This window comes from Montipora foliosa, chromosome 11, assembly GCF_036669935.1.
Source record: "Montipora foliosa isolate CH-2021 chromosome 11, ASM3666993v2, whole genome shotgun sequence".
NCBI lineage: Eukaryota > Metazoa > Cnidaria > Anthozoa > Scleractinia > Acroporidae > Montipora > Montipora foliosa.
Window position 1 is genome coordinate 36,277,931 of NC_090879.1, and position 25,674 is coordinate 36,303,604.

Consider the following 25,674-nt stretch of genomic DNA (forward strand, 5'->3'; position numbering starts at 1 on the left):
AAAAAACAAATGTGACCGTCCACGGGAAAACCAACAAAAAGGTGATGACACGGGCACGCTATTTTAGCACGCTAGACAAAAGAAATTTTCTTTAACACGGGAGTGCCGTGTCGTAATGCACGCCTCATTAAAATTTTCTTTTGTCTGATACTACAAGTTGTAAACAATAGAGCGTGTTATACCAAACAAAAGAGCGTGTCAGCAAAAGTAAAATCGAGCACCGCGTAAAAAGACACGGAGTGTGTGAAATTGCACGACAGCTGCGCCAAAACACTCGCTAAAAAACCAAGTATATAAACACGCTACTCCCAAAGCCGAGTGAGGGCCGACTTACCTGCGGAAATAGCTGAAAAATCCCGCAGAATACAGTATTGTGCAAAAGTAATGCAAACGTATTTCGCCGAAATTCGCGGCGAAATTTCGCTCTTTATTTGCTGTTCTCGAACATTCCCACGTATTTTCTGGACAAAAATTTGCCAAGTTCGAATTTGCCGCGATGATTCTTTTCTGCCGTCATTTCACAATGTGTAAGCTCTACAACAAACTCTTGTTCGTGAAGCAATCACAGTTTTTGTTGTGTGAGGCAATCTTTTTTTTTTTCGTTGGAAATAGCCGATTAAACTGTCGGATCATTGAATCTATTTTCGATACGACTTTATTTACGCTAACCTTAACGCGTTTATTTACGCGTACATACGCTTGTTCAGCGATGTTGTTGATGCCGGCCGCCGATTCATGTCACAAAAATTCGCTGCTTCAAATTTTGTTATCTCTAATTTTCGTTTGGTTACCTCGAAAATTCGCTATTTCGAATTTCGCTATCTCGAATTTTCGAGAAAGGTCGAGAATTTTTCGCTTCAAACCCTACGTAAAATCGTTCGAAAATTCGATGACTTTTCGTGGAAAATTCGCTAGAACAAGGGACGAATTTCGACGAATTTCGTTTGCATTACTTTTGCAATTTTACGGTGCCTGTTTTGGCACGCATCTGACACGCAACACGCCACGCTAAACAAAAGGTTTGGAGTGTCTCAGTGTGCACAACAAAAGCCACCGTGACATGTATTGTGCTACTCATTAAATATGCGCATATGGCGTGTTGTATGTCACGCTCAGCGTGCCGTGTTAGCACGCGTGCCCGTGTCATCACCTTTTTGTTGGTTTTCCCGTGGATGGTCACAAATAATTTGACTATGGCGATGATGACCATCTGTACAGGTTATACAAACGTGCTTCAATCGTTATCAGGAGAGTGAACCTCACATGTACAATTGAGACATGTGTGATACAGCTCCTTAGTTAACATACTATTCTGTGTTTTCATGGAATCAATTGATTGATCAATCAACCGATCAGTGGTTTCTTGTGAAGCGGTTTTTATATCAAAATTAACTTGTCAATTTTCTTCTTTCTTTGTTCAAAACTTTGTACGTCGACTTTGTGCAAAGAATTTTTGCATAAACAACGTTAACGTTTGTGCAAACAATGATCACACTTAGTACGAACAACACCTAGTTTGTACAAACAACGTCAACTTTGTGCAAACAACGTCCACGCTTGTGCGAGCAGCGATTTGCCCATGAAGATACGAGAAATTATCGATTGACATGCGTGGGAAGACCGCTAATAGGCATTATTTAGGACACAAAACCAAAATAACGACTCAAAGTCAAAGAGGCCACGTATTGGGGGTTTTCATCTGACGTAACGGTGGCTATGTTGGTGTACAGGACAATGCTGTAAAATGTCTTTTGGGAATCTGACTCTTGTCAAGGCAAGTATGGTTTACTCTTAAGAACCTCAACTTTCTCGCTCTGAGGAGAGGACAACGTGGGAGAAACCACCCAGGGCGTCCAAACGATAGACCCATCAATGTTATTACTTGCGTAGAGCATCAGCAAAAACTTCCAAGAGAAACGGCGTGGAGCAAACCAAAGTAACTTATTAAATATTCCAGTTGACACCTTTGCAGCTAAGACAACCTCTCATGGAACCTTGCATTGAACAATCCATGGAAATAATTGTCAGAAATCAAAAGTAACCGTGGCACACTTGAACGTATGATCGCTGAAGACAAGAGAGCATTTGGTTCAAGTGAGGAATTTAATGGGTAAAGAAATACGCAATCTTAGCAATTTCAGAATCTTGGCTGAATTCAAGTGTAAGGAATGCTGAGGTCATAATTGACGGATACAGTTTGTCAAGACGGGACAGGCCGAGAAACATAAAGAATGAGTTTGGCGGTGGGGTGTGTGCGTACATGCGCAAGACCTTGAAGTCTAAAGTAAGTTTTCACCAATTATGGATGCAAGTTCAGCACGAAACGCTCAAGTTATTCTTGTTGTGCGTCACTTGCAAGCCTCCTGATTGTAATGTTGCCTGCTTTGAAGACTTCAGGGACCTATTCTAGTGGTCGGAGATCTCAACTTTGATGTGCTCGTTAGTTCTTCTAAATCAAGAACATGAAACAACTTGTGTACAAGTCTCAATATGAAGGAGCTTATTATTCAGCCCACAAGAGAGACAGGAACATCTAAAACTCTGATTGATGTCATTTTTACTTCAAATCCATCAATAATTGTGGATAGCGGTGTAGTGGAGACCCACATCAGTGATCACTATTTAGTTTTTGCTGTGTTAAATCTAAGGATGCCCAAGCCACCGGCTGCCTACGCTGTCGCTAGGAGCTATAAGTACTACGGGCCTCAGAGCTTTTTGTGGGACCTATACAAGATCCCTTGGTAGGAAAACACTCTGTCTAACTATGTAAATGAGAAACTGCTCCATTTCAGTAAAGCCTTCCTCCGGGTTCTGGATAATCATGCACCTATTAAGAAAATTAAAATCAAACATCGGAGATGTCCATTTATAAATGAAGAGATCAAAGAGAAAATGGCAAAAAGAGATCAAGCTCATAAAATCACGCGAGAGATGGGTGCTCTTGTCGATTGGCAGTATTATCGGGACTGTCGTAATGATGTTAAGAGGGTGTTACGCGAGGTGGAGAGGGAGTATGTCCAGAATGAGGTAAAAAAGAATCAGAGCACTAGTGAACGGTGGAAGGTGATACGGAATTGCATACCAACTGGGAGAAGTGGCGCCCAGATTATTCTAGGGACATGCAAGAACTTGCGACGGAATTGAATGAATTCTTTGCGGAGGTGGGAGTATGTGCCGCAGAAGAATCCAAAAGGCTGGCATCAGTCAATGATCTACCTACTTTAGATCAGGAACTCCCTGCCAGTTTTATATCCGAAGAAGACGAGTTTCAATTTCGAGCTGCCACCATCTGTGCCTAAGGTAAAGTTGTTAGAGTGCTATGTTGATGACTCACAGTTATACCTCTCATTTTCTGTACGCGATGCCACCTTAGCTGCAGATCAGCTGACAGAAGATCTTCGGAACATAGCCGCTTGGTGTTGCAAGAACCGTCTACTCATTAACCCCGACAAGACAAAACTTTTGGTTCTGGGGACTCCATAGATGCTGACGAAGATACCAAATGATCTAAGCATTGCACTGCTCAGCAAGGAGACTAGACCTTAGAAGTCTGCGAAAAAACCTGGGAGTTACAATGGACTAATCTAACGTATGAGGAACATGTAAGTCAAGTAACCTCCAAATGTATAGGTAGCCTTTGTCAAATCGATTGGTCGCTATAATCAATTCTCTCGTATTCAGTCAATTATTGTATTGTTCATCAGTATGGGCTAATACCACCAAGAAAAACATTGAGCTATTACAAGCAGTGCAGAACTTTGCAGCCTGGATAGTTGTCTGGAACGAGGAAATTTGATCATGTTACACCTATTCTTAAACAGTTACAGTGGCTGCCAATTATTAAACAACTTGTGGTTAGGGATGCTACCATGGTTTATAAATGCTTAAATGGACTTGCACCTCCATATCTTTGTCAGAAGTTAAAACCAGATCGGAAGTGCACAACTGCAATAGTAGGAATAGGGGCTGCCTACATATACCACTCTGTAGGATGGCTGTAGGTCGGTGCGCATTTACCTTCAGAGGCCAAAGGCTGTGGAATAGTCTCCCAGATGAGAGACCACATGAAGCTGAAGAGACCACATAAGTACCCCTTCAATATCTACTCTTCGCTAACCTCACTTTGAAGCAAAAATTGTTTTGAATGTGTTCATGCTAACGAGGCTAGTGAGGAGGATTAGCATAAAGATAACAGAATAATTACTAAGCCGCCATTTACAAATACGGTCTATACACCACTCCTGATTATGATACGCCATTGAGCATAGTATCTCAAGGGTGACACCATACCTACTGCCTTGAAACTGTTCTTTTAAATAACCTTACCCACTTTACATTGCACGCCCACATTACTTCAGTCGCCATTTTCAAGGCCCCCGAAACTCTGAATTCTATGACTTTGTAAAGCAGTCTGTTTCCATCCAACATCAAATGGGCTATATAATTCTGTTTTCCATTGAAAATAAGCCATGTTTAATAGAATTTGAGTTTCTAATAAACGTGTTCTTCACAACATGTTATCGAGTGGAAACAGAATCATTGTTGAACCATCGACTTTTTGAATGGCAGCAAAGAGTACCGAAATTGGGAATTCCTCGATTAATGGCTGGAATGCTCAAAATTAATGTACTATCATTTCTGGAAAATGAAGAATCACTTCTTGGATTACATTGTAAGGAATCACGAACAGCAAATCCACCATCGGATCGATAATTCTGTTCAAATATGTCAAATATTCCATTCGGTTGTGCGTGTCTTCCGCACAGGCTGCTGGCACTGAACAAAGAGGTAGGGCAAATCTTCGGCAAAGATTTGAATGCTGATGTCTATCACAATCAGTAAAAAGCCTGTTGCATTTTCTCGCTGATAATTAAAACTGCGTTTTGTGGAAGCAAGCTTGTGTGTGACATTTTTATTCTTGGTCTGGAAAAGTTGAAAACTATAGAGGCTTATAGAGGTCAGAAAATCAGCTTGTGTTTATTTACAGGAAGAAGAAATTGTTGTTGGATTCAACACCCTACAAGGTAAACTTGAAAAAGAAGAAATTCTAGAAAAGTAGAGTAAGAGCATTTCATCTAATGCTACAATTGTGTATTGTGTGCGCCACACTGAAACTGTCTTTAGTTTATTTTATACTCGCTTATCGCTAACTGCTTGCATGAAGCTTATTTACCAAGTACCGCATTAGCAGCGGATTAAACTATCTCGCCTTGTTTTTTCCATTGTGAACTGCTAGGGTATAAAATAAATATGGGTTGCCTGCTTATTAATTAATAAACACCCCGCGAGCAGAGCCTCCTTTTGATCTTTTTCTTGAGGAGAAAAAGAGGCTCTGTCTAAATTGTGTCAACCCTTCAAAGCCACGGCAGCCCGAACTTCTAGACTACTCAATATTGTTTTCTTTCGTCAAACTCGTTTTTTTTAGTGCAAGCATCCGTTTAGTGATAAAACCGATCTTTATAATTGAGCCCACTATACCATGAAAAACCAAGATGGCAGCGAGATCTGGCATATTATGCTTGGGTTCGAGACTGTATCCTGGCAACATGTAGCGCCTACTCAATCAAGATCTTACTCGATTCATGCAGTCTTTCTCTTAAAAATACGCATCCACTTTAAATAACGCAAGTAAAGGAATTGCCACGTTTCTTTGGAAATACTCTCTAGGAGTTTGGGCCTCAGCATTGGAGCGATGCCGTTGTCTTGATGTCAATCGGGGCATTTCGTCAGCAGTACCCACCTTTTCAGCCATTGAAACGCTTTGATTGTAAATACGGGAAACATTTGTGCCACAATCTTCCCTTTCCTTTTGGTAGAAACTTCCAACTTCTGTAATCATGTCATGGGCCTCCACAATGTCAACAGTTGTTCTCTGAAGCTTAACAGTGATTCCAGCCAGGTGAGCCAAATAGTGGTACATTGTCATAAATACGACAATGAACTCGAAGGACGTAATGCTTGCCAAAATTTGTTGAGCTTCATTGGGATTCGCTGGATCCCAGTCAGCATACTTGGGAAGGTGGCGTTGAAACCAATTATCTCGAGAGCCTCTACGATGAAAACAAAAGCTTGGTAGAAATGTTGATAAGCAGTGAGCCGTTCTGCCCATCTTGTCTTGCACAAGTCCAGCAGAGGCTTTCTCTTTGTTACATTAACTATGTTGTGCTTAATAGTAAGCTTAAGAAGGCCTCTTCTCTTAGGACTTTTAAGAAAGAAACGACAGCAATTGTTTAGACTTTCAATGACATTGCACAACTGAGGTGTAATGCACATGACTTACTGATTACAAGGTTGAGGCAGTGTCCATTGCAGTGGACATACATGGCTAATGGTGCCTCCTTCTTTATCCGTCCTTGTACGCCTGATGTGCTAGATGACATGTTGCTTGGCTTGCACCATCGTATCCTTGGCCACGCACGTTCGTTTCTGGTACGTTGTTCTCTTTCAGGAAAGCTAGGATGTTCTCTGCAATCTTTTCACTTGTTATCCTTTCAAGTTTGATAAATGTTAAAAATTCCTCTCTTACATCTTTCTTCTCATCGACGAACCGAGCACAAATGGCAAGATGTTATTTGTTGTGCGACGTTACTTCATCAGCTAAGATAGAGTAATAGGTTTGGCAGCATTTAAATCATCCAGTATGCCATTCTGTGTCTGGGGTAACAAGTGTGTCACACAATGCATTGCAGGAGTTTTTAATTGACTTTTCAACACACTGTCATGCACTGCTAACAACTTGATTAGGGCAAGAAAATTTCCAGGGTTTTCAGGTGTGTCAAGATTTTCAACATCACCTCTTAAAGCAATACACTGCCTACCACAAAACAGCACTGCTCAGGCTATAGACTTAAGAAGCTCACGGTTTCGCTCGATATTTGCAGCCTTAATTACTGGAATCAATTTGGGCTGAGATTGCTGTATGTGGGTGCTCAACAGCTTGTTTGAGATTGTAAGCTTGCTCCATGGCCTTCTGATGATGTGTAGAGTGTTCGTGTTCTTTAACTTTCTCGCTTTTTTTGTTCCACTTTCGAAATGGTTTGGTGACAAACTTGCTTTTTGATGCATCGGATCAGAAAATAGCACAAGCTGTACAGAAAACACCATCAACACGTTCACTGTGCATCATCCAGGGGTGCTGTGTCAACCACTCTAAACGAAAATTACGATTACAACCAGCAAGGTACTGAGTGGGGAATGCCTCCTCTTTAAGTTGCTCCTTGGGAATTGTCAAGAGGTGATACTTTTGAGACATGGTTATAGTCTTCATTGCATAAGAAAATTCCTTCGGTGTTTTCGCTTTGTAAAAGATTTCACTAATATCTACCTTGCTGGTCTCTTGATGCTTACAGACATTATAATCATTACATACAGATTCTTGACTTGTACTGGGGGGTAAGGTGTCCGTAGCAGGAGTAGTCTACAATGATGGCTGCATCTCATTCTGAACTGAAATATCATTTAACTCTGAAGATACCTCACCTGTTTTCGACTTTTTTGACAGAAATCTTTCTAACATTTGGCATGAAGCCGCTACCCGTTTTCTTTCTCTTTCTTTTTGCTCGCAAAGCCCCATAGTAACAAAGTAAATCAACGGCGATTTCCTAGGCCAATGCACTCGATGCTATGTAAGCACAACATGGCGACCACTCCTTTCAGGCCAGTACCGTTCAAAGATGGACGTTAGGTTCCAGGCTTAGAAACAACCAAAAGCCAACAGTGTACTGAAATATTTTTCTTCACTAAACGGAGTGAATACTAAAGAACACTAAAGCACACAGATCCCGCCACAGATCCCAAAATATGGGAAATTTAAGAATAACGAGCTAATGATATGATGTTTTCGTTGGCTAGTTTGTGTAATCCTGATCACTTCAAGCACGAGAATTTGAATACCTCCTTACAATCGTGTCGTGATTGAAAAGCTTCTTATTATAAAATTATCATCTATTCTTTCCTTTCCACAGTCGTCACATTTGCAGGACTAGTGTCACGTTTTCACGACTAAGGTTTCAGTAATTTTTTTATGCATGCGAGACATGTTTTAAGCTGGTCAAATTATTTGCGAGTAGGCCACTGAGCGGACCTTTCCAGGCAGTGGGAGGGTTCGTCCGAACCCCCATTTTACCAGCAGATTTTTTACAACTTGTTTTTACTTTTAAACACCCTACACAGTTTCTTTCAGCTCTTATTAATTTGCTTGTAAGCCAAAACAAGTTTTCTATTAAATTGTCAGGGGAACATCACAAGATGGGAAATTGGCAGCGTTTCGCGAGTGCTATGCACATCTACATGAATTAAGATCACTAGCTCCAGAAGTCCCAATAATTGCTTTAACTGCCACAGCTACCAAGTTAAGCAAGGATACCATCTTAAATGTTCTACTTATGGATAACCCATATGAAATCAGAGGAAGTCCAAACAAGTTAAATGTATGCGCAAAGATAATGATCTTGAGTTTTATTTTGGATGGCTTATGATGAGTTGAAAACAAAGCAAGTTTCTTGCGAGAGAACAATAATATACTGTCAAACGATTAAACAATGGGACAATCAAAGGTATGCTAGGACATTATGCTGGTAACAAGGAAAACGTTCTAGTTGAGATGCTACATTCATGCACATCAGATGCCAACAAACAGAACATTCTTCACTTCCTCCAGATAGAGAATGGGACAATACGTTTAACTGTTGCAACAATTGCCTTTGGTGTGGGGGTGGACTGCAAAAGAGTCCACAGGATTTTGCACTTTGGACCATCAAAAACGGTTGAAGCATATGTGCAAGAAACTGGACGGGCTAGTAGAGACGGAGCTCGAAACATGGCATGTATTTTGTATCATGGGATTCTTCTCAGTCATGCTTTAGGGCAGATGAAATCGTTTGTTGAAGCTAGTGAATGCAGCATTACCGAAACATTTTGATTCAGTATTTCAGCAACCTGAAAAGGATCATCTTTGTTGTGACAACTGTGCAGCGGGGTTGCTAAGTACCCTTTGCACTAATGTGAAGTAACACCTTTGAATCCTGTCAGAGAAAGGGAAATACCTCCACAGAAACAGATGATGGTTGAACAAAATTTGACAAAATATCACAAATCACTAGTCAGGCAATTAGTCAATACAACTGCTTATGGTGAAATTAAAACCTTGACTAATATCCAGTTCATGTTAGGATTTTCTGATCATCAGATATCACAAGTTGAGGAAAACTTAGGGGTGCTTTTCTCGTTATCAGACATTTGTTATGTGGAGATATTGGGATAAGTGGCATGTATACAAAATCCTGTCTATTATTAGTGACATGTTTGGTGATGTGAACGAGGACAACCAATTATATTATCTTTTGTCAGATGTCGATGACGACAATATCTTTGATGGTGAATTGCTGGATGAGCAGAATGAAATCCTTTAAGATGAGGAACTTTTTTACATGATTGTCCGGCGACAATTTGTCCTTGTCCCAGCTACAGAGTTCCCTGTTTTAAGAGGTACATGTTTCAGATGGGTCATTCGAAGCTGGTCTCCCATCAGCTGTTGTGGAAACTGTTGGGAAGCGGAAGGGAAACGGTCACACTCATTTCTGTATTTTTCTGCTTCAAGAGAATCGATCCAGCCAGGGCAAGGCTTCCAAACCAAGTCGAGTCTTGTTGATACAAGTTGTAAGCAGAAATGAATAAAAAACTGGTGCTCTTTTACGCCACTCGTTACACACAAGCGCCAAATTGAACTTTTCAAGATCGTTTCTTCCAGATTTCCTCAACAGTGAAGGATTTGACTTTGAGCATAAGCCAGTAACCTCTTTGGAGATGATTTTTAACACCTGTTGAGTTACGTGTTGTCGTAATGGTTGACATTTTATTATTGCCCGTTCGATTTGAGATGGAATACCGCGTTATAACGCCTTAACTAAGGACTGATAAACTGTGGAAAGATGTTTGTTCACAATTTTACACGGATACTTTATGGAGACTCTAACTTGACTTGAATCATAAGTACTGCTATGGTTCGACAAAATTGGCGTTGATCTGGGACCGGAACAATTCCGGTGTGAATTTTGAAAAGCATGCAGGACGAGGCCATAGGGATGACTCTGAATCGGAGGTAAGCAAGAAACAAGCGGCGTTGCGCCATTATAAATTGGTGTTGCCAAAGCACCCGCATTTCCGGAAGAAGTACAAGTGGTATCCGAGAATAGAAGCCATTTCCTGGAGGACAGGCGCTTGTTGGATATGAGACTGGTTAAAGTCAACTCGGCGCTAAGCGCCTCGTTGGCTATTTACCATCTCATATCCAAGGCACGCTCATGGAATAAATGTTAAGTATCAGTTGCTGATACTGCAGAAACAGTTTGTTTATCATCCAAAGCTGTCCTCTAATCCTCAGTAATCTTTAATGAGGCTGAACAGGTAGTGGTTTTTAAAAAAAAGCAGATAGGCTATCTGACAAGTGTGGCACAAAGTAGTTATATAATGACTGTACATGACTCCTTTAAAAGTTTTTGATATGCCAGGTAAAATGGATATTAAGCTTAATTGGACGATAATTGGTCATGTGAGATTCAGTGTCATTTTTTCACAGGAATGATGTTACTTTGCTTCCACTTATCAATCCAATACGATTGTTGGATACAATAATATGTTGGATTGCTCAGTGGGCCTGCCAAAGCTGGAGCAGATACTTTAAGCAGACTTGATGGAATATTGTCTGTAGCTGTTGCTTTACAACTATTTAGGCTCATTAGCAATTCCAAAATGTATTTCATAGAAACTGGCTGAAAGCTGAAAGATCCATCATCCATATAGTAAAGACCTTTTGCGTAAAATATCCTCGACCACTTGTACACCCGGTCCAACCCATATGCTAGAAGTTCCTTAGCATACCTTACATACTGAAGCGCACTGTATTTGATATCCACAACCTGTGAACTTAGAGCCAAAATGTGCTCTATTCTATCAATTTTAAAATAAAGATAATCAATCTCATTATTCTAATAATTATAGATCTAGCAATTACTCTTATATGTGGTAAAGACTTGTTACCATATCTCAAAGTGCCCTTGGACGTGAGGTGCCTGGGAATGAAATTAATCACTGTACAATTACCCTAATGGAGAACCACGCGAGCCATATTGTACATCAGAATGAATCATGTCCCTTTTTAATCAATTCCCCTATAAGGTTACAATGCGTCACTAGTAAATGATTAACACCACATCTCCCTTTCTAAGTATTCTACTTAATGACTAGGAGTAATCAAAGATTAATAAGTGCGTTCGAAGTTCAATGAATTTAGCTAAAATCATACAAACTGAGTTGAAACACGTCCTGGTTGACGTACAAGGTCCAGAAATGGCACACGCTTCCCTCAGGCTTTGATAAGCAGCTACGAAATTCTTCAACAACATTGAGAAAATACTTACCGAGAAAACAGCAGCAGCTACGAAATTCTTCACCAACACGTCCGCCAACACCCGATGTTCGATGTTCGCGAAGAAGACAGAATTTTGTGTCGCACGAGGCAGAATCCTTTGTGCAACGAGAATGTGACGTCATAACTGCCCGCCCGATAGAAAGCCCAAAATGGCAAACGCTTCCCTCAGGCTTTGATAAGCAGCTACGAAATTCTTCAACAACACGTTCGCCAATACCCGATGTTCGCGAAGAAGACAAAATTTTGTGTCGCACGAGGCAGAATCCTTTACACAACGAGAATGTGACGTCATAACTGCCCGCCCGATAGAAAGCCCAAAAAAACCTCAGAGCTTTCGCTAGGGTTCACAGGAGACCCATGAAATTAGGAAGCGTTCTTCAAACGCAATTAATATTCTTATTGCAAAAATTAAAAAAAAAAAGTGAACTGAAACATTTCGAAAGAAGACTAGTGTTTCTCCGTTTGTCTCTATCGGGTGATATTGGACTACAAGTCAAGTCTTTGGGGAGGCTTTATCAGTCGTCCCGAACGCATACGCATAGTCCTCCGGTATAACGGCTGGTTCTGGCGCAGCTGGTCTGTCCTTCTGGTGGAACGGCTTGTCGTTGCTGATCGACGGCTTTTCGTCGCTGCTCAACGACTCGTCAGCATATGGTTGAAGAGCGGACCGGTTCCTCCTCAAGATACTGCCGGAGGCCTCTACCAGGTAAGATCGTGGCTTGTTAGCCTGCGCACGGTTCTTGACTGTAGCTGGTCTGTTTTCGTCATGAATCCATACACGCTCGCCTGGCTGGAAGGGAACCAATTCCTTGACTCTGTGTCGCAAGTCGTAGTTCTGTTTCTGTTTTATCTTCCATTCACTCTCCGCCTGACTCCATTCCTCTATTCCCGGCCAGCTGGGTTGAAGGGCTGCTGGGATACAAGGTAGAGTACATCTTATCTGCCGGCCAAACAGTAAATCGAAAGGTGTCTTTCCACCTTGCAGTGGTGTGGATCGATAGCCCAGAAGAGCTTTGGCAGGGTCTTCCTCCTTCTGTAGCAGGTTCTTTGCAGTTTGCACTGCTCTTTCTGCTTCCCCGTTAGACTGTGCGTTGAGGGGGCTGCTCGTGACATGTTTGAACTCCCAGTCTCGAGCAAATTTGGAGAATTCTGCCGAGTCGTACTGGCGGCTGTTATCCGAGCGCACGATTTCTGGTATCCCGTGTTGAGCTAATACCGATTTAAGGGCTCGAATTGTTTCCATGGAGCTGACTGAGGCCAGGTAGCTGACTTGGATGAACTTTGAGAAATAGTCCACCACAATCAGATAGGGAAATATCCGTGCCGATCATTTGCCACGGTCTATCCGGAGTTGCACTTGGGATCAAGGGTTCCTTGATATTTGGCCTCCGTTCCGTACACTTGCGGCATTGCTTGACAAGATCCTCAATTTGCCGACTAAGACCTGGCCACCATACTGATCGCTTTGCCCTCTCGCGACATTTCATGACACCTTGATGACCGTTGTGGATGCGGTCTAGGATCTCCAGCCTTATGGATGTCGGATTGACAATTCTGTCTGCCTTAAGAAGCAAGCCGTGGACGACTGAAAGTTCATCCTTGACTTGCCAGAGGAGTTGAAGTGCGTCTAGAACTCTGCGTCGTTCTGGCCATCCTTCGCCACAGTACTCTGTTAGCGCCTGGCAGACTTCGTCTTCCTCTTGTTTTTCTCTAATCCGCTCAAGCTGTGTGTTAGAAGCTGGGAGGGAGTTAAATATGTGATGAACATATAGGTTAATTTCTTCTTCGGGTCTTGGGTCGTTCTCTTTGGTTTCGTCGACTATGGGTGCTCTGGAGAGTGCATCAGTGGTGCTGAGGTGTTTGCCTGGGACATGGGAGATGCTGAAGTCGAACCTCAACAGTCGCATACAAAGCCGCTGGATTCTGGGCAACATCTCCTCTAAATTCTTTGAGCCAAGGATAGGAACTAGCGGCTTGTGGTCTGTCTCCATAAGGAACTTTTTGCCAATTAGATAGTCGGCCAACCGCTCACAAGCCCAAGAGCCTCCTTTTCGATCTGGGTGTATCGTCTTTCTGTTGGAGTGAGAGCGCGAGATATGAACACTATTGGCTTCCACTTCCCATTGGTTTGTCTCTGGGTCAGGACGGCACCCAAATCGTAAGATGATGCATCGGCAGACAACGTGGCTTCGAGGGAAGGATCGAAAATTGCAAGTGCTGGCGCGGAACTCAACTTCTCTTTGATCCCTTGAGAGGCACTACGTTGCTGGGGGCCCCAGATCCAGGCGTTCTTCTTGCTGAGAAGTTCACGTAGTGGGTGGGTGAGTTCAGCCAAGTTTGGAATGTACTTTCCTGACTGGTTGACCATTCCCAGAAATCTTCTGAGCTCGTGTATATCGGTCGGTTCAGCTAAGTACTTCACTGCAGCTATCTTGCTTGGGTTGGCGCAAATTCCATCTTTTCCCACCAATTGGCCCAGAAATTGAACAGTCTCCTTTGAGAATTCACATTTCTCGGTGTTAAGTGTGACGTTTGCTTCTTGGAGCCTAACAAGGACCGCCTCTAGCCTTTCGTCGTGCTCTGCTTGATTTGCCCTGTACACAATGATGTCGTCCATCTGACATTCGACCCCAGGTAGGCCTTCCAGGATTCTGGGGCGGAAGAAATACCAAATGGTAGACGTGTATAGCAGTACCGGCCCCATGGAGTGATAAACGTAGTTAGCAGCTTTGAGCTCTCTTTCAACTTCCATTGCCAGAACCCACTGTTGGCATCCAGCTTGGATATCACTTTTGCACCGGCCAGCTTTCCCAGTGTTTGCTCTGTTGTGGGCGTCGGGTGATTCTCGCGAATTACAGCTTTATTCAGCTGAATGAAGTCACCACATATACGGACGTTTCAATTTGACTTTGGGACTACTACAATGGGTGAACACCACTCTGTAGGCACATCTACCTTTTCGATCACTCCCATTGTTTCCATACGGTCCAGTTCTCCCTTGACTTTTGGCAGCAAAGGGATTGGAACGCATCTCGGTGTGGTCTGGTTGAAGGGCGCATACGATGACGTCAGTTTGACCTCATATTCTCCGTCCATGCAACCCAGGCCACTGAAGAGCTTTGGAAAGCATTGCTTAATTCCTTCTGCTGGCTGAGTCACGGCTGCAACCTTTGCGATGGTTTCTAATGCTAAGCAGGCGGACCTACCTACTCCAAGTTCTCGACAACATAAACATCTTCTATGCAGGATTTTCCTTTAACTACAAGATTCGCTTTTAGTACCCCCCAGACACGACAGTGGGTTTTTGCACGGGCCAAATAGTTTCTTGCGTGACCTTTCAAGCTTGTTTTGCCCGAAAAAACGTGAGTAGATTGACCCACCGATAACTGTCATGTCGGCTCCGCTGTCTAGCTTAAACTAAATTTTGGTGCCATTAACGTCAATCTCTTCTTTCCAAGCTTTTCTGTCGGCGTTTCCAATTTCTCCGAGGAAAAATCCTTCATTGTCCCGCTCTTCTTGCTCATCCGAATCGTCGGCTGCAATCACGCCAACTTTCTTTGGAGCCGACAAGCAAACTTTGGCGAAATGACCTCTTTTGTTACACTTGGCACACGTGGCGTCCTTTGCGGGGCATTTTTGGCGTGCGTGATATTCCGAGATAACGCCACAACGCATGCATTTCGTTGGTCCCCTTTGTGGCCAATTCTGTCATCGGTCTTGGTGTGCTTTCGATCCTTTTACTTCATCGATTTGAGTTGGTACTCTGCTTCGAAGCGTTTCTTGTTGCTTTTTAACTGACTCGCTCTGCCTGACACTGTTTATCGCCGATTGTAGCGTAAGGGCTGAATCCATCTGGAGTTTCTCATTCAGCTTGACAAATCGTAATCCCACCACGATACGATCTCTAATTAACTCGTCTCGAAGGGTTCCAAATTCACAGTGCTCAGACAAACAATAGAGGTCTGTGATAAATGCGTCAACTGGCTCATCCGGTTCTTGCTTTCGCATGTTAAACATTGCATGTTCGAAGATCACGTTTCTTTTTATGACGAAATGTTGATCGAATGGCGGGGCGATAGTGTTGGATGGGATGTCGCTCAATCTTTGCTCGATTTTCTCCGTTTGAACGCTTCTGACACCATGTACAATTACCCTAATGGAGAACCACGCGAGCCATATTGTACATCAGAATGAATCATGTCCCTTTTTAATCAATTCCCCTATGAGGTTACAATGCGTCACTAGTAAATGATTAACACCACAATCACTGGAATCGGAATGCTGACAGTTAAGCCTAAATATTGTTTTAGGCCTGTTTAGGCCTAAGGTTAGCATTTCTAAGGGGTTTGGGCTTTTTCAACAGTTACATTATAACCTCAGTATGCATTTTCAACGCGCTCTCTTCCTCAAATGAAGGATTATCCTTCATTTTGATCACTCTGTCCCAGGACTTGTGGTAGCAAATAAAAAGAAAAAAATTAAAGGAAGCCCCTGGACAGGATTCGAACCCGGAGCACCCACTTTGGAGGAACTGTTTTTATCCACTTAACCACTAAAGATCAACTGACTAGAAAATGTGCCGATTATTTACCAAAACTAATTAGTATATATATAAAATCATTGCTGAATACGTCGTGTAATGGTCTCAAGCTTGATTTTAAAATGGTTAGCTTTCTCTTGAAGTTTGGTAACCGACATTTTTCACTATGTAAGGTTGCTTCTTAGTGGGTGTTAATACACGTTTACAGCGGCACTTTTGTAAAAAAAATATATTGACATTAAAAAATAATGGCATACTCGCAGTTAGTGATGTGGTAGTCTAATGGTAACTTAACCTTTATTACATATTCATTCAATTAAAATATAAAAATTTCAGTTCAGAGGGGGTTTACAAATAGAAAATTATTTCATAAAAGTAGGTCAGTTGTGGTTAAGCGAGGGGGTTATTATTAACACGTTCCCAGGTTCGAGTCCTGCGAGTCCAGACATTGGGGTTTGGCTTTTAAAAAAAATATGTTTATTTCCCATGATCCCTATCAAGCTTTCAGTGTCCAAAATGAACGATAATACTTCACTTGGAAGAAATTGACAGTTAAGAATAATCCTTCAATTGACGGAGAGACTTGGTTGCCATTTTACACTGACCGATTCCAGTGATTTAATTTTATTCCCAGGCACCTCACGTCCAAGGGCTCTTTGAGATATGGAAACAAGTCTTTACCCTTATACGTAGCCCCTTTGACTTTTGAGTCGCCATTTTGGTTTTGCGTCCTCAATAATGTCTATTAGCGGTCTTCCCCCGCACGTCAATCGATAATTTCTCGTGTCTCCCGTGGGCAAATCGGTGCTGTTCGTACAAGCTTGGACGTTGTTTGCACAAAGTTGACGTTATTCGTAGGGACTAGATGTTGTTCGTAAAAAGGTTAAAGTGTGATCGTTCTTTGTACAAACGTTAACGATGTTGTTCGTACAGAGTTTTGAACAAAGAAAGAAGAAAATTGACAAGTCAAATTTGATATAAAAACCTCTTCATAGTTTCTTACTTGCCAGCGTGATCCTTAAAGGTTATGTGCAAGATATGATGTGGACGACATTGACGAAGAAGCTGGACGAAACGGCAAAGAGTAAGTGAAGTGCACCATGATTTCCATTAACAATACAAAAAATTAACGTCAAAAGCGAACGACGTTTTGGCGTGCTCATGACCCCATTTTCAAGTTAAAAATGATAAGAATAAAACTGTCAGAAACGGTTAACATAAATTGAATAATGAATATGTCATAATGTGATAAGTAAATAAAGTGATTTATCACACGCGGGGCAAAATTACTGAATATTGATTGGCTAAGACGGGGGGCATTTTTTGTTAGTCACCAGGGCACTTTTGGTAATCAGGAGCAAGCAAAGTTACAAGAGAATCCTCCTCCAGATTCTGACTCTGGATTAAACTGCTTTTTGTCCACACTTCAAATACATTTTAATTTAATTAAGCGCTATTTCTGTTGACATTATCGATTTATTGAATTGCGCTTTAACCGAATGAAAGCATAGACCATTCATAAATGGCGACACTTTTTCATTTTTTTGTAATAACAAACAAATATTCTTTTGAAATGGGCCTTATGCGTGATGACGTCTGACTAACTAATTTCACCACCAAGCCTCATTTGCACAAAAGTACTCACATCATTTGGACATGCAATACTGCTCGCCCGTGGGTTTCCTTTTCAAGTTTGCCCCTTTGGGATTTAGCTCATGCTAAATTAAAAAAGTTTGAATTTTCGAATTCGAGGCTTGTTGGTGAAATTAGCTAGTCAAACGTCATCACGCACAAGGGCTGTTTGCTTGTCGTAGCGAGGCCAGAAAGGCTTATTGTAAGTAAGTTGAAAGGTATGATTTTAATTTACCTAAAGAGTCGATCTTTCGTACGTTCGAGGGAAAGTTATTCCATTCTTTTACCACATAGTGGAAATATGAACACTCTAAAGAGTTGGTTCTAGCGTATTTGATCTTAAGGAGGCTGGAAATAGTTTCTCCTTTTTTCAAACAAATAAACATATTCTGTCCTTAGATGGATGTGGGAGGCGCGATGGCCTCGTGGTTAGTGTGCTCGGCTCTGGGGCGAGTGGTCCGGCTACGGGTCCTGGCCGGGGCCATTGTGTTGTGTTCTTGGGAAAGACACTTTACACCCACGGTGCCTCTCTTCACCCATAAATGGGTACCGGCGCAATGCTGGGGGTAACCCTTCGATGGCAGCATCCCATCCAGGGGGGAGTTAAAAATACTCCTAGTTGCTTAGTGCTAAGGAAACCGGGGATAAGCACCGGCGTGTTGGGTCATTGGCTCCGAAAGCGCTTACCTGCTTAGATACAGTTAGGGGAATCATATCAAGACGAGATTTGGCCACGGTATTAAATACCCATCGTAGATTTCTCACATTATATTTTCCTCCAAAGTAACGTTACCATGGCAACGATATTAGGCATTTCTTTGAGCCTTAAAATCAACATATGTTGTCTTTTTTGAAGAAACGGGACGGTGAAATTTTCCCATTCAACGTTACCAGATAATGTTAGAAATACTCTCGCTAACCAGGCTTTGAGTAACCGGCCCCTGAAGTCTATCTCCCTACGGTTTGTCTTGGACAATAAATCTTGTTGCGCTAAATGAGATTGAAAAGAAGAGCACACTTCACAGGCACATTGCGAGAATTCAGGGCTTCAAATAATGGCCGGGCAGCTGGGTTGTTTACACGTGCGTTTAGCATAAACACCGGGTGACATACGCAGGCGCAGTGAACAAATATTTTGGCGCTAAAATTTTAAATCCAAAATGGCGGACGCCAAGGAGATTCTTAGTGACGAGAAGATGTTGTTGCTTGTTCTTTTGTTCTTTTATTGCGGAGAAGGCGAAGGGAAGGAGCAATAGAAGAGAAGTCAAAAAGGGTTTGAGTGGGGGAAATCTTTCGTAGGCGGAAAGAGCAAGGCGAGATTCATCACCTGGTGAGGGAGAGCAGGCTGGGCGAGCGAGAGTTTTATTTCAGATATGAAATAAAAATGACTTAACGTTAAATAAAATATAGTTTAAACATTTTTGCAAAGTAAGTTTGTAAATTAAAAAACGTGCTTCTCTGTTTTCTTGTGCTTGTGCTTGTGCTTGTCCTGGTTTACACAAGCAACAGAAAAAGGGACAATTTCCTTTTGTTGTGCTTGCGCTTATGCTTGCGTCGACCCGGTTTACACGTTGGTTTTTTTGTGCTTAAGCTTATGCTTGCATCGTACGGGTAATCAAGCCTTTGAACGAGTGAATGACCAGACATGTCCGGCAATCCATGGATTTATCCGGTCAATACTGAATTCTGACCGGACATTGTCCGTTCACTGGCCGTTATTTGACGCCACCCTGGAATTAAGAAAGCTGTGACTCATTCTATTTCCTTATTCTGTTTCAAAATTATCCAAATGCTGAAAAAAAATGGCAGTGGACTCCGTCCGAAATATAGTTCATTAAGCAAACATATTTTGTGATGGATCTCAACGATTGTGCGCAGTGACTCTGACGATGAACTCCGGCTTTGGTGTGGTTTAATATCAGTGTTTTGTTATTTTTTTAATTACTGATTGGTTAAAAACACTCCTGCATTGCATAGTTGCATTCCTAATCGTAGTTGCGGAAGCAACTGAAGTCGTTTCAAGGGAATCCTGAAAAAAAATCCAAGCTTGCAGGGCTGTAGCCAGAAAAAAGTGAGGTAATGTCCATGGTTAAATTCTCTTCGTAGGTATTTTAGGTGTTTACGATGGGTACATTTTACAGACAACACTGGAATCACACTTAATTTTTAAAAAATCACGAAAAAATGACTGAGGCAAATGCCCCGGTGTGCCTCATACTGGCTACGGCCCCATGGGCAGGCCAAGTTCGCGTCACTAATTATGAGTGCAAGCGGTGTTGCGTTATAGGCAGCCGTTGAGAATTTAAACTCGTTATAAGACTTTGTATGGGAAATAAAATTTCGTCGATTATGAAGCCTAAAAAACGCTCAATTTAACGTTCATTCAATAAAAAGATTGAAAATGACTCACCTCTGATGTATTCTTGTGCCTTTTGGAGCTTATTTTACCGTTTCGGGAATTCCGTATTTTCAATGTTCTAAGACGAAGTCAAGGCTGCACACTAAGATTTCAACCTTAGTCAGCTCAGAGGCGGTTTGCGCCTCGAAAATCCATCGCAGCCGCGATCTTTTCACGCAAAGCTAAAGCCACTTTCATAAATTCTTCATCGTTTATTGTCCCGTACCTGTCAGTGAAAATGATCATCCCTTACTTTGTTGCATTTTAGACGGCATCACTTAAGTCGAAGGCGAGTTATACCTCTTCCGAAACTAAAAGCCAACCCAGTCACCCATCCTCAAGCTCTGTTCCAAAAGGATCAGGTAACCTTATTGCTTTTAGTCTTTTTTCATTATTGTGCTATTCACGCATAACAACAACTTATCCATTTTTTCTCGTAGATTGTAATGGCACTTTACCCTCAAACCACGTGTTTTTACAAAGCTGTGATTCACCAACCTCCTTCGAGGGTAAGAACAAGGGAAAGCAGGGCTGAGTTGCTCAAAGCGTGTTAGCGCACGCTAATTATTGGTTAAGTCCAAGAAAGACTGCAACGATTCAGTAACGTTGAATAATATTTTTTATTATATATATGGGGCGAATTTCATGTAATAAACCTTCCAAATAGAATTCTCTCTTCCTTATATTTCACCAGTGAAAAAACCGATACGTCCAATCAGGTTTGCGTATAGCGTTCTTCACATGTGAAAAATATAACCAATGAGCATTGAGTAGAATCACCCATTAGCCAATCAGAACATAACACTCAAATGGGTTCCGAGGCGCGCCGGTTGAGAAAACATGCTTGTGTTTTTCGCAAACTGACATGGCTTCAGCACGTTTTGTTCCACCTGAAACAACTTTAGAGGCTTTTATTGAAGAGCAAGCAAACAAAAACACGTTGAGTAAAACCAAAAGAGATGTTTCCTTACTCAAAGAATTTATGAGAATGAAAGGAAAACACGAAGAATTCGAAAACATTGAACCGAGAGAGCTCGACGAAATACTGTGCGCATTCATTCTGGCGGTGAAGAAAAAGGACGGAGAACAACAAGTTTTGTCCCTACTTCAAGGCGCAAACATTCACGGAGGAACAGTTAATATCTCGATAAACACTGTAAGTCAGCAAAGTCCAAACTTGTCTGTGATGCACAGTGCGAAGCGCCGCCATTATGTGATTGAATCAGACAGTGATTAATCGGACCTAAAATAAATGTGAAGAAGTGTTTTCGTCATTTCACTTTTGATTTTTCTTTTTTTGCATTTAGCGTTATTCTTAATGAGGAAGTATTTTTTAATACCTGTAACGTTTTCCCCCGAAGACAGTTTTTGCGCATTTCGGAAGTTTTTAAGCTTACTGAATTGGATTCTTGAGTTTTCGCTATTTCGCAAACATGGTTTATAAAGCTTGCATCACAAAGAAAACAATAAAATTTCTGATTTACACGCTTTTATTTTCCTTTAATATATAATAAACAAATTACACCATAGAAAGTGCTTTGTACGGATTTTATTCACTCGTTGCAAAACTTTAGAAACTCACTCGTTCGCTACGCTCACTCGTTCGTTTCTAAAGTTTTGCGACTCGTGAATAAAATTCCGTACGGCGCACTTTCTATGAAGTAATCTATTTTTTTCTTACCGATCTGACCTCGTACTCGCGCCACAACCAGATTTCCCGTAAATCTATTAGTCAACAAGAGGACGGCGACGAGTTTTTTTTTACGCTACGAAGAGATCATGTGCAATAAAAACTCGTACTCATAGTCTTACTCGTGGTCTCTATCAACATCTCTGAGGCGCTTAAACCTTGAACTCTGATGAGAACGATCAAGGTCACCGCAAGTGAAACACAAACTTGTGAAGTAGCACCAGAATGTTTATAGGGTGTGCTTTAAATCGATCCCGGCTTTAACATTTGCCCAACAACACGCGATGATAAGGATGCACCGTAAAATTATGCGCTGAACTTCATGTTAAAAATGAGTTCAGTTTTGGAGGGTTGACCGAGCCGGTTTGGAGGGTTGACCGAGCCGAGCTAATTGACCGAGCCGGAAAATACCATAATTCTCTTTATTTGTCCTGCCAAATTTTGCATAAGCATTGTTTCCAAAAACAATGCTTATTCAAAATTTAGGAGGACAAACAAAGAGTATTATGGTATTTTCCATAAAATGGTGTATTTTGACAAAATCTTATGTATGAGAAAATGTGGGTTCTTCTGGGTCTTTGCCGCCCTAAATATCTTTTCACCATCGATCTGCATGAGTGAAGTCCATATTTGGAAAAAACTCCAATCCACAACTGTGTAAATAACTTTATTCGTGACCTCTCTCCGGGTCAGTAGTCACATTGCGAAACAATCACATTTTGAATCATCAAAACATGAATAGTCTTCAGTGAGTCTTGATGAATAAAAATCAGAAATTAATTACGAAGTGATGAAGTGTTGACAGGCACAAATCATTCACCATTATAATCGACAAAACCTTGGAAATAGTCACGAAGAGGGTCGGGTATTTCAACAACAGAGCACGCCATTTTGCTCTTCCCGTTGGGACAAGATGCCGAAAAGATGTCTGGGATACTATTCATTTCTCCTCTGCATTACAATATACTCTAGTATGTATGTGAGGCAATTTCGGGCTATTTTGTAGTTTTAACCCGACATTTTCTCGCATCCACGGTAGATTACATTGTAATGCAAATGAAAAAGCTAATCGTGAACAGGGCTATTTCTAGGTCGTCATAAGTAAATGAAGAGAATGGAAAATTGACTGTTGTATGCTCACGTTGTCGTCAAAACGGCAAATGTGGTAATATAACATTATTTTGTAGAGGAAGGGAAATAAATGAGCTTAAAATGCATGCCGCAGGCGCAACATGCTTCTGCTACTCCTTTAAACGCGTCGCCCTTTGTCGTTGACGAGACTCCTTGCATGGTCCCTGTCGTTACAAAACGTTCTTTGTCAGGACAGAAAAACGCGTAACCAAATAGGTTCACAATGCGTACATGCGTGGTTTACGGAATTTAGCTGCTTTGATGGGAAGGTGACAGGGCGTTTTCCGTTCAACAAAGTCACTGGTACAAATTTTCGGAATTTTCGCTGGTCGAATGGAACGTGTTCGACTACATCCCAGAATCTGAAGTTATTTTGGCACCACGGTTGTCCTTTCAAGAGATTCTTCAAGCCCCAAGGGGAAATCAATTGAAGATAAAAGGAAATGTTCCCGCGAATGACAATCCGATTGAAGGAAAGCCGGCATGTGAAATCTAAGCAACAAAGATGAACATATATCTAGATAAAAAACGATCTTCGACAACGTATTACTCCCATAACTTTCTGAACCTGATGTAATTTAGTCGAGCATAGCCTGGAACTTATCCTCCTTCAAACCACGTGACAAGCGCTCTGTTTACCGTGACAAATCCCGTCCTCTAGCCATATCTTGGATTATGACATTGAGTGGTTACACTTCGTGTAAGCCACACAAAAACCCAAGTACAAAGCATTTGTTTTGTCGCCCATTCAACCCGCAGTTTTACGAAATCCGGCTTTATCGCCATCGTGGCGCCTCTGCTAATTTAAGCAATGCCAATGCACACAGAAACGAAGGCATCATTTAAAAATGTTTGCACTATCGTAAGTTCGTTTCTCAGTGCTTCATTTTGTTTACGTTATAAAGTATATATCGTATAAATCGTGAGCAGTTTCGAAGCAAAGATAAATAACGGAGGATTCAAAGTTGAATGCTCGCGTTATATCAACACTTGAACCTTTTTACACGTTTTGTTTCATAAAGAGCGGCGGACAAAGTCACCGAAATGAATTAATAATTATTGTTTTGTGGTGCTCCCGTCATCGTTTCCTCCCCCTATCTGGGTCACTGCACTTACGAAGCTGAAATCTATGGGATTACAGGTGCACAGTAGCTATACCTCATGCTCGAAACTCGTAATTTTCTGGTGTTTTGTTTTCTGTGTAGTCTTTCTGACCTCCCACGTTCCTGGTCATTTTTCAGCCTCAAGATGAATACTCTGTTTCGTTTGAGGACACTTCGTATGCTGATGGCTTTGCTCCTCCTTTAAATGTTCCTCAGAGGTACGTGGTGGCATCAAAAGAAACAAGGAAAAGGTGACGGCTAGTGCAAAACGGGAGAAAACTCGCCTGGACGAAAGATTAACTGTCAATGACATCAAAAAAGTATTTTCAGTTTTAGCAAGGTCTTATCTTAAATAGTAAATAATGGCCGACAGGGAATGCGACGAGTGTTTTGAGCCCATCGTTTCAATGGGCCATTTCGGAGTTCCCGTCTTCCTCCTCTTCAAAGCGAGTCTAAGGGCGCTTTCCATTTGACAGAACTGACCAGCCAGACCGGCCACTTGGAAGGAATAACTCTACAACGCCTTCACTATAACACACTTCGAGAATGATATATACTCCTCTGGAACAATGCGAGGGATTATCGTGCAAGTGTTCCTTCAAATCGTTGCATTTTCTTTGCAAACTGACGGGTCTGGCCGGCCAGTTCTGACAAAAGGAAAGCACCTTAAGTGTGAAGTTTTTCTGATGGTAATTAGTTCTACTTTGCATATGAATGAAAACTAATAGGCCTTATTCACGATGGCCGCCATGTTGGTTTTCAAATTGTCGTGCAAATTAGCCATGTGTTATGCTGGGGGGGCAAACATTGGAAAAAAAGCAAATTTCTGAAAATCGGCTTGTCGAAACATTGAAATAACATTGCAAAAAGTCCATTTTAGTATTTAGAGCTAAGTACCTTTTATAATAATTTTATATCTTTTGATTGCCTTTGACATTTTGACTTTCTACTTCGTTATCTGCTCATTTTTCACTAAAAAGACGTCGAAGTAACTTGTGTAATGATTGTATTTTACTGCTTAGGTGATAAACATTCGATGAACGTGAAACAAATCATCTGTGTAGCTAAGATGTTCGTTGTAAGCTCTCAAACTTATGTTGTTTGCCCCCTCAGAAGTGTGTGGCTAATTTGCATGATAATAGCAAATCCAACATGGCGGCTATCGTGAATAAGGTCTATTTTCATAAGAAAAACTTCGCACTTAGCCTCGCTTTCAAGAGGAGGCGGACCTGAAATCGGAAATGGCCTATTGGGGTTTCGAGGCGATAATTCTTGGTTTTCACGCCTGGGAGCCTGCACAATCTGTTTGTGTAACCGTTTGTAATTTTATAATAAATGTATTGTATTCACCGTTTGCTTCTTCTGTAGTGGCATCCTCGTCTCGAAGAGGCAATGGTTAGCGCTGGGGATTTGGGCAGGATCTTGTATGACTGTAGCCCGATCCTGGAGTGGCAGTCTCTGTTGCAGGTGGAGCCTGCGCGTTCTTTCCTTGCCGCTCTCTTGCATGTAGCCTGGACTCTAGCGTTCGCTTCCGCCTTTGAAACCCACACTTTGACACTTTGCCGCCATGTATCTCGGTGATTGGCGATGGCCTCTCATGCACTGGTGTCGATTTAGTGCAGATCGCTAGTCTCGCTTGATGACGTCTTTGTAGCGCAGCAGCGGTCGACCCACGCGACGGACGCTCTTCCGGAGTTCTCCCTAAAGGATTTTTCTTGGCAGGTGGTCAGGCTTCATGCGAGCAGTGATGGC

The 25,674-nt window shown here is 41.8% G+C and overlaps 1 protein-coding gene across 2 annotated transcripts in view; it reads left to right on the forward strand.

The window, feature by feature from the left end:
* LOC137976470 (SAGA-associated factor 29-like) overlaps window positions 1-25,674 on the forward strand; it is a 71,931-nt gene that overhangs the window by 44,047 nt on the left and 2,210 nt on the right. The window contains exons 9-13 of one of the 2 annotated variants that reach the window (XM_068823832.1): window positions 17,005-17,052; window positions 20,267-20,360; window positions 20,439-20,507; window positions 24,061-24,140; window positions 25,291-25,674. The exon at window positions 25,291-25,674 is cut by the window's right edge and continues 2,210 nt beyond it. In XM_068823832.1, the coding sequence (XP_068679933.1) occupies window positions 17,005-17,052; window positions 20,267-20,360; window positions 20,439-20,507; window positions 24,061-24,140; window positions 25,291-25,432 (433 nt within the window). In that variant the 3' untranslated portion in view covers window positions 25,433-25,674. The other variant, XM_068823833.1, reaches the window with a different exon arrangement.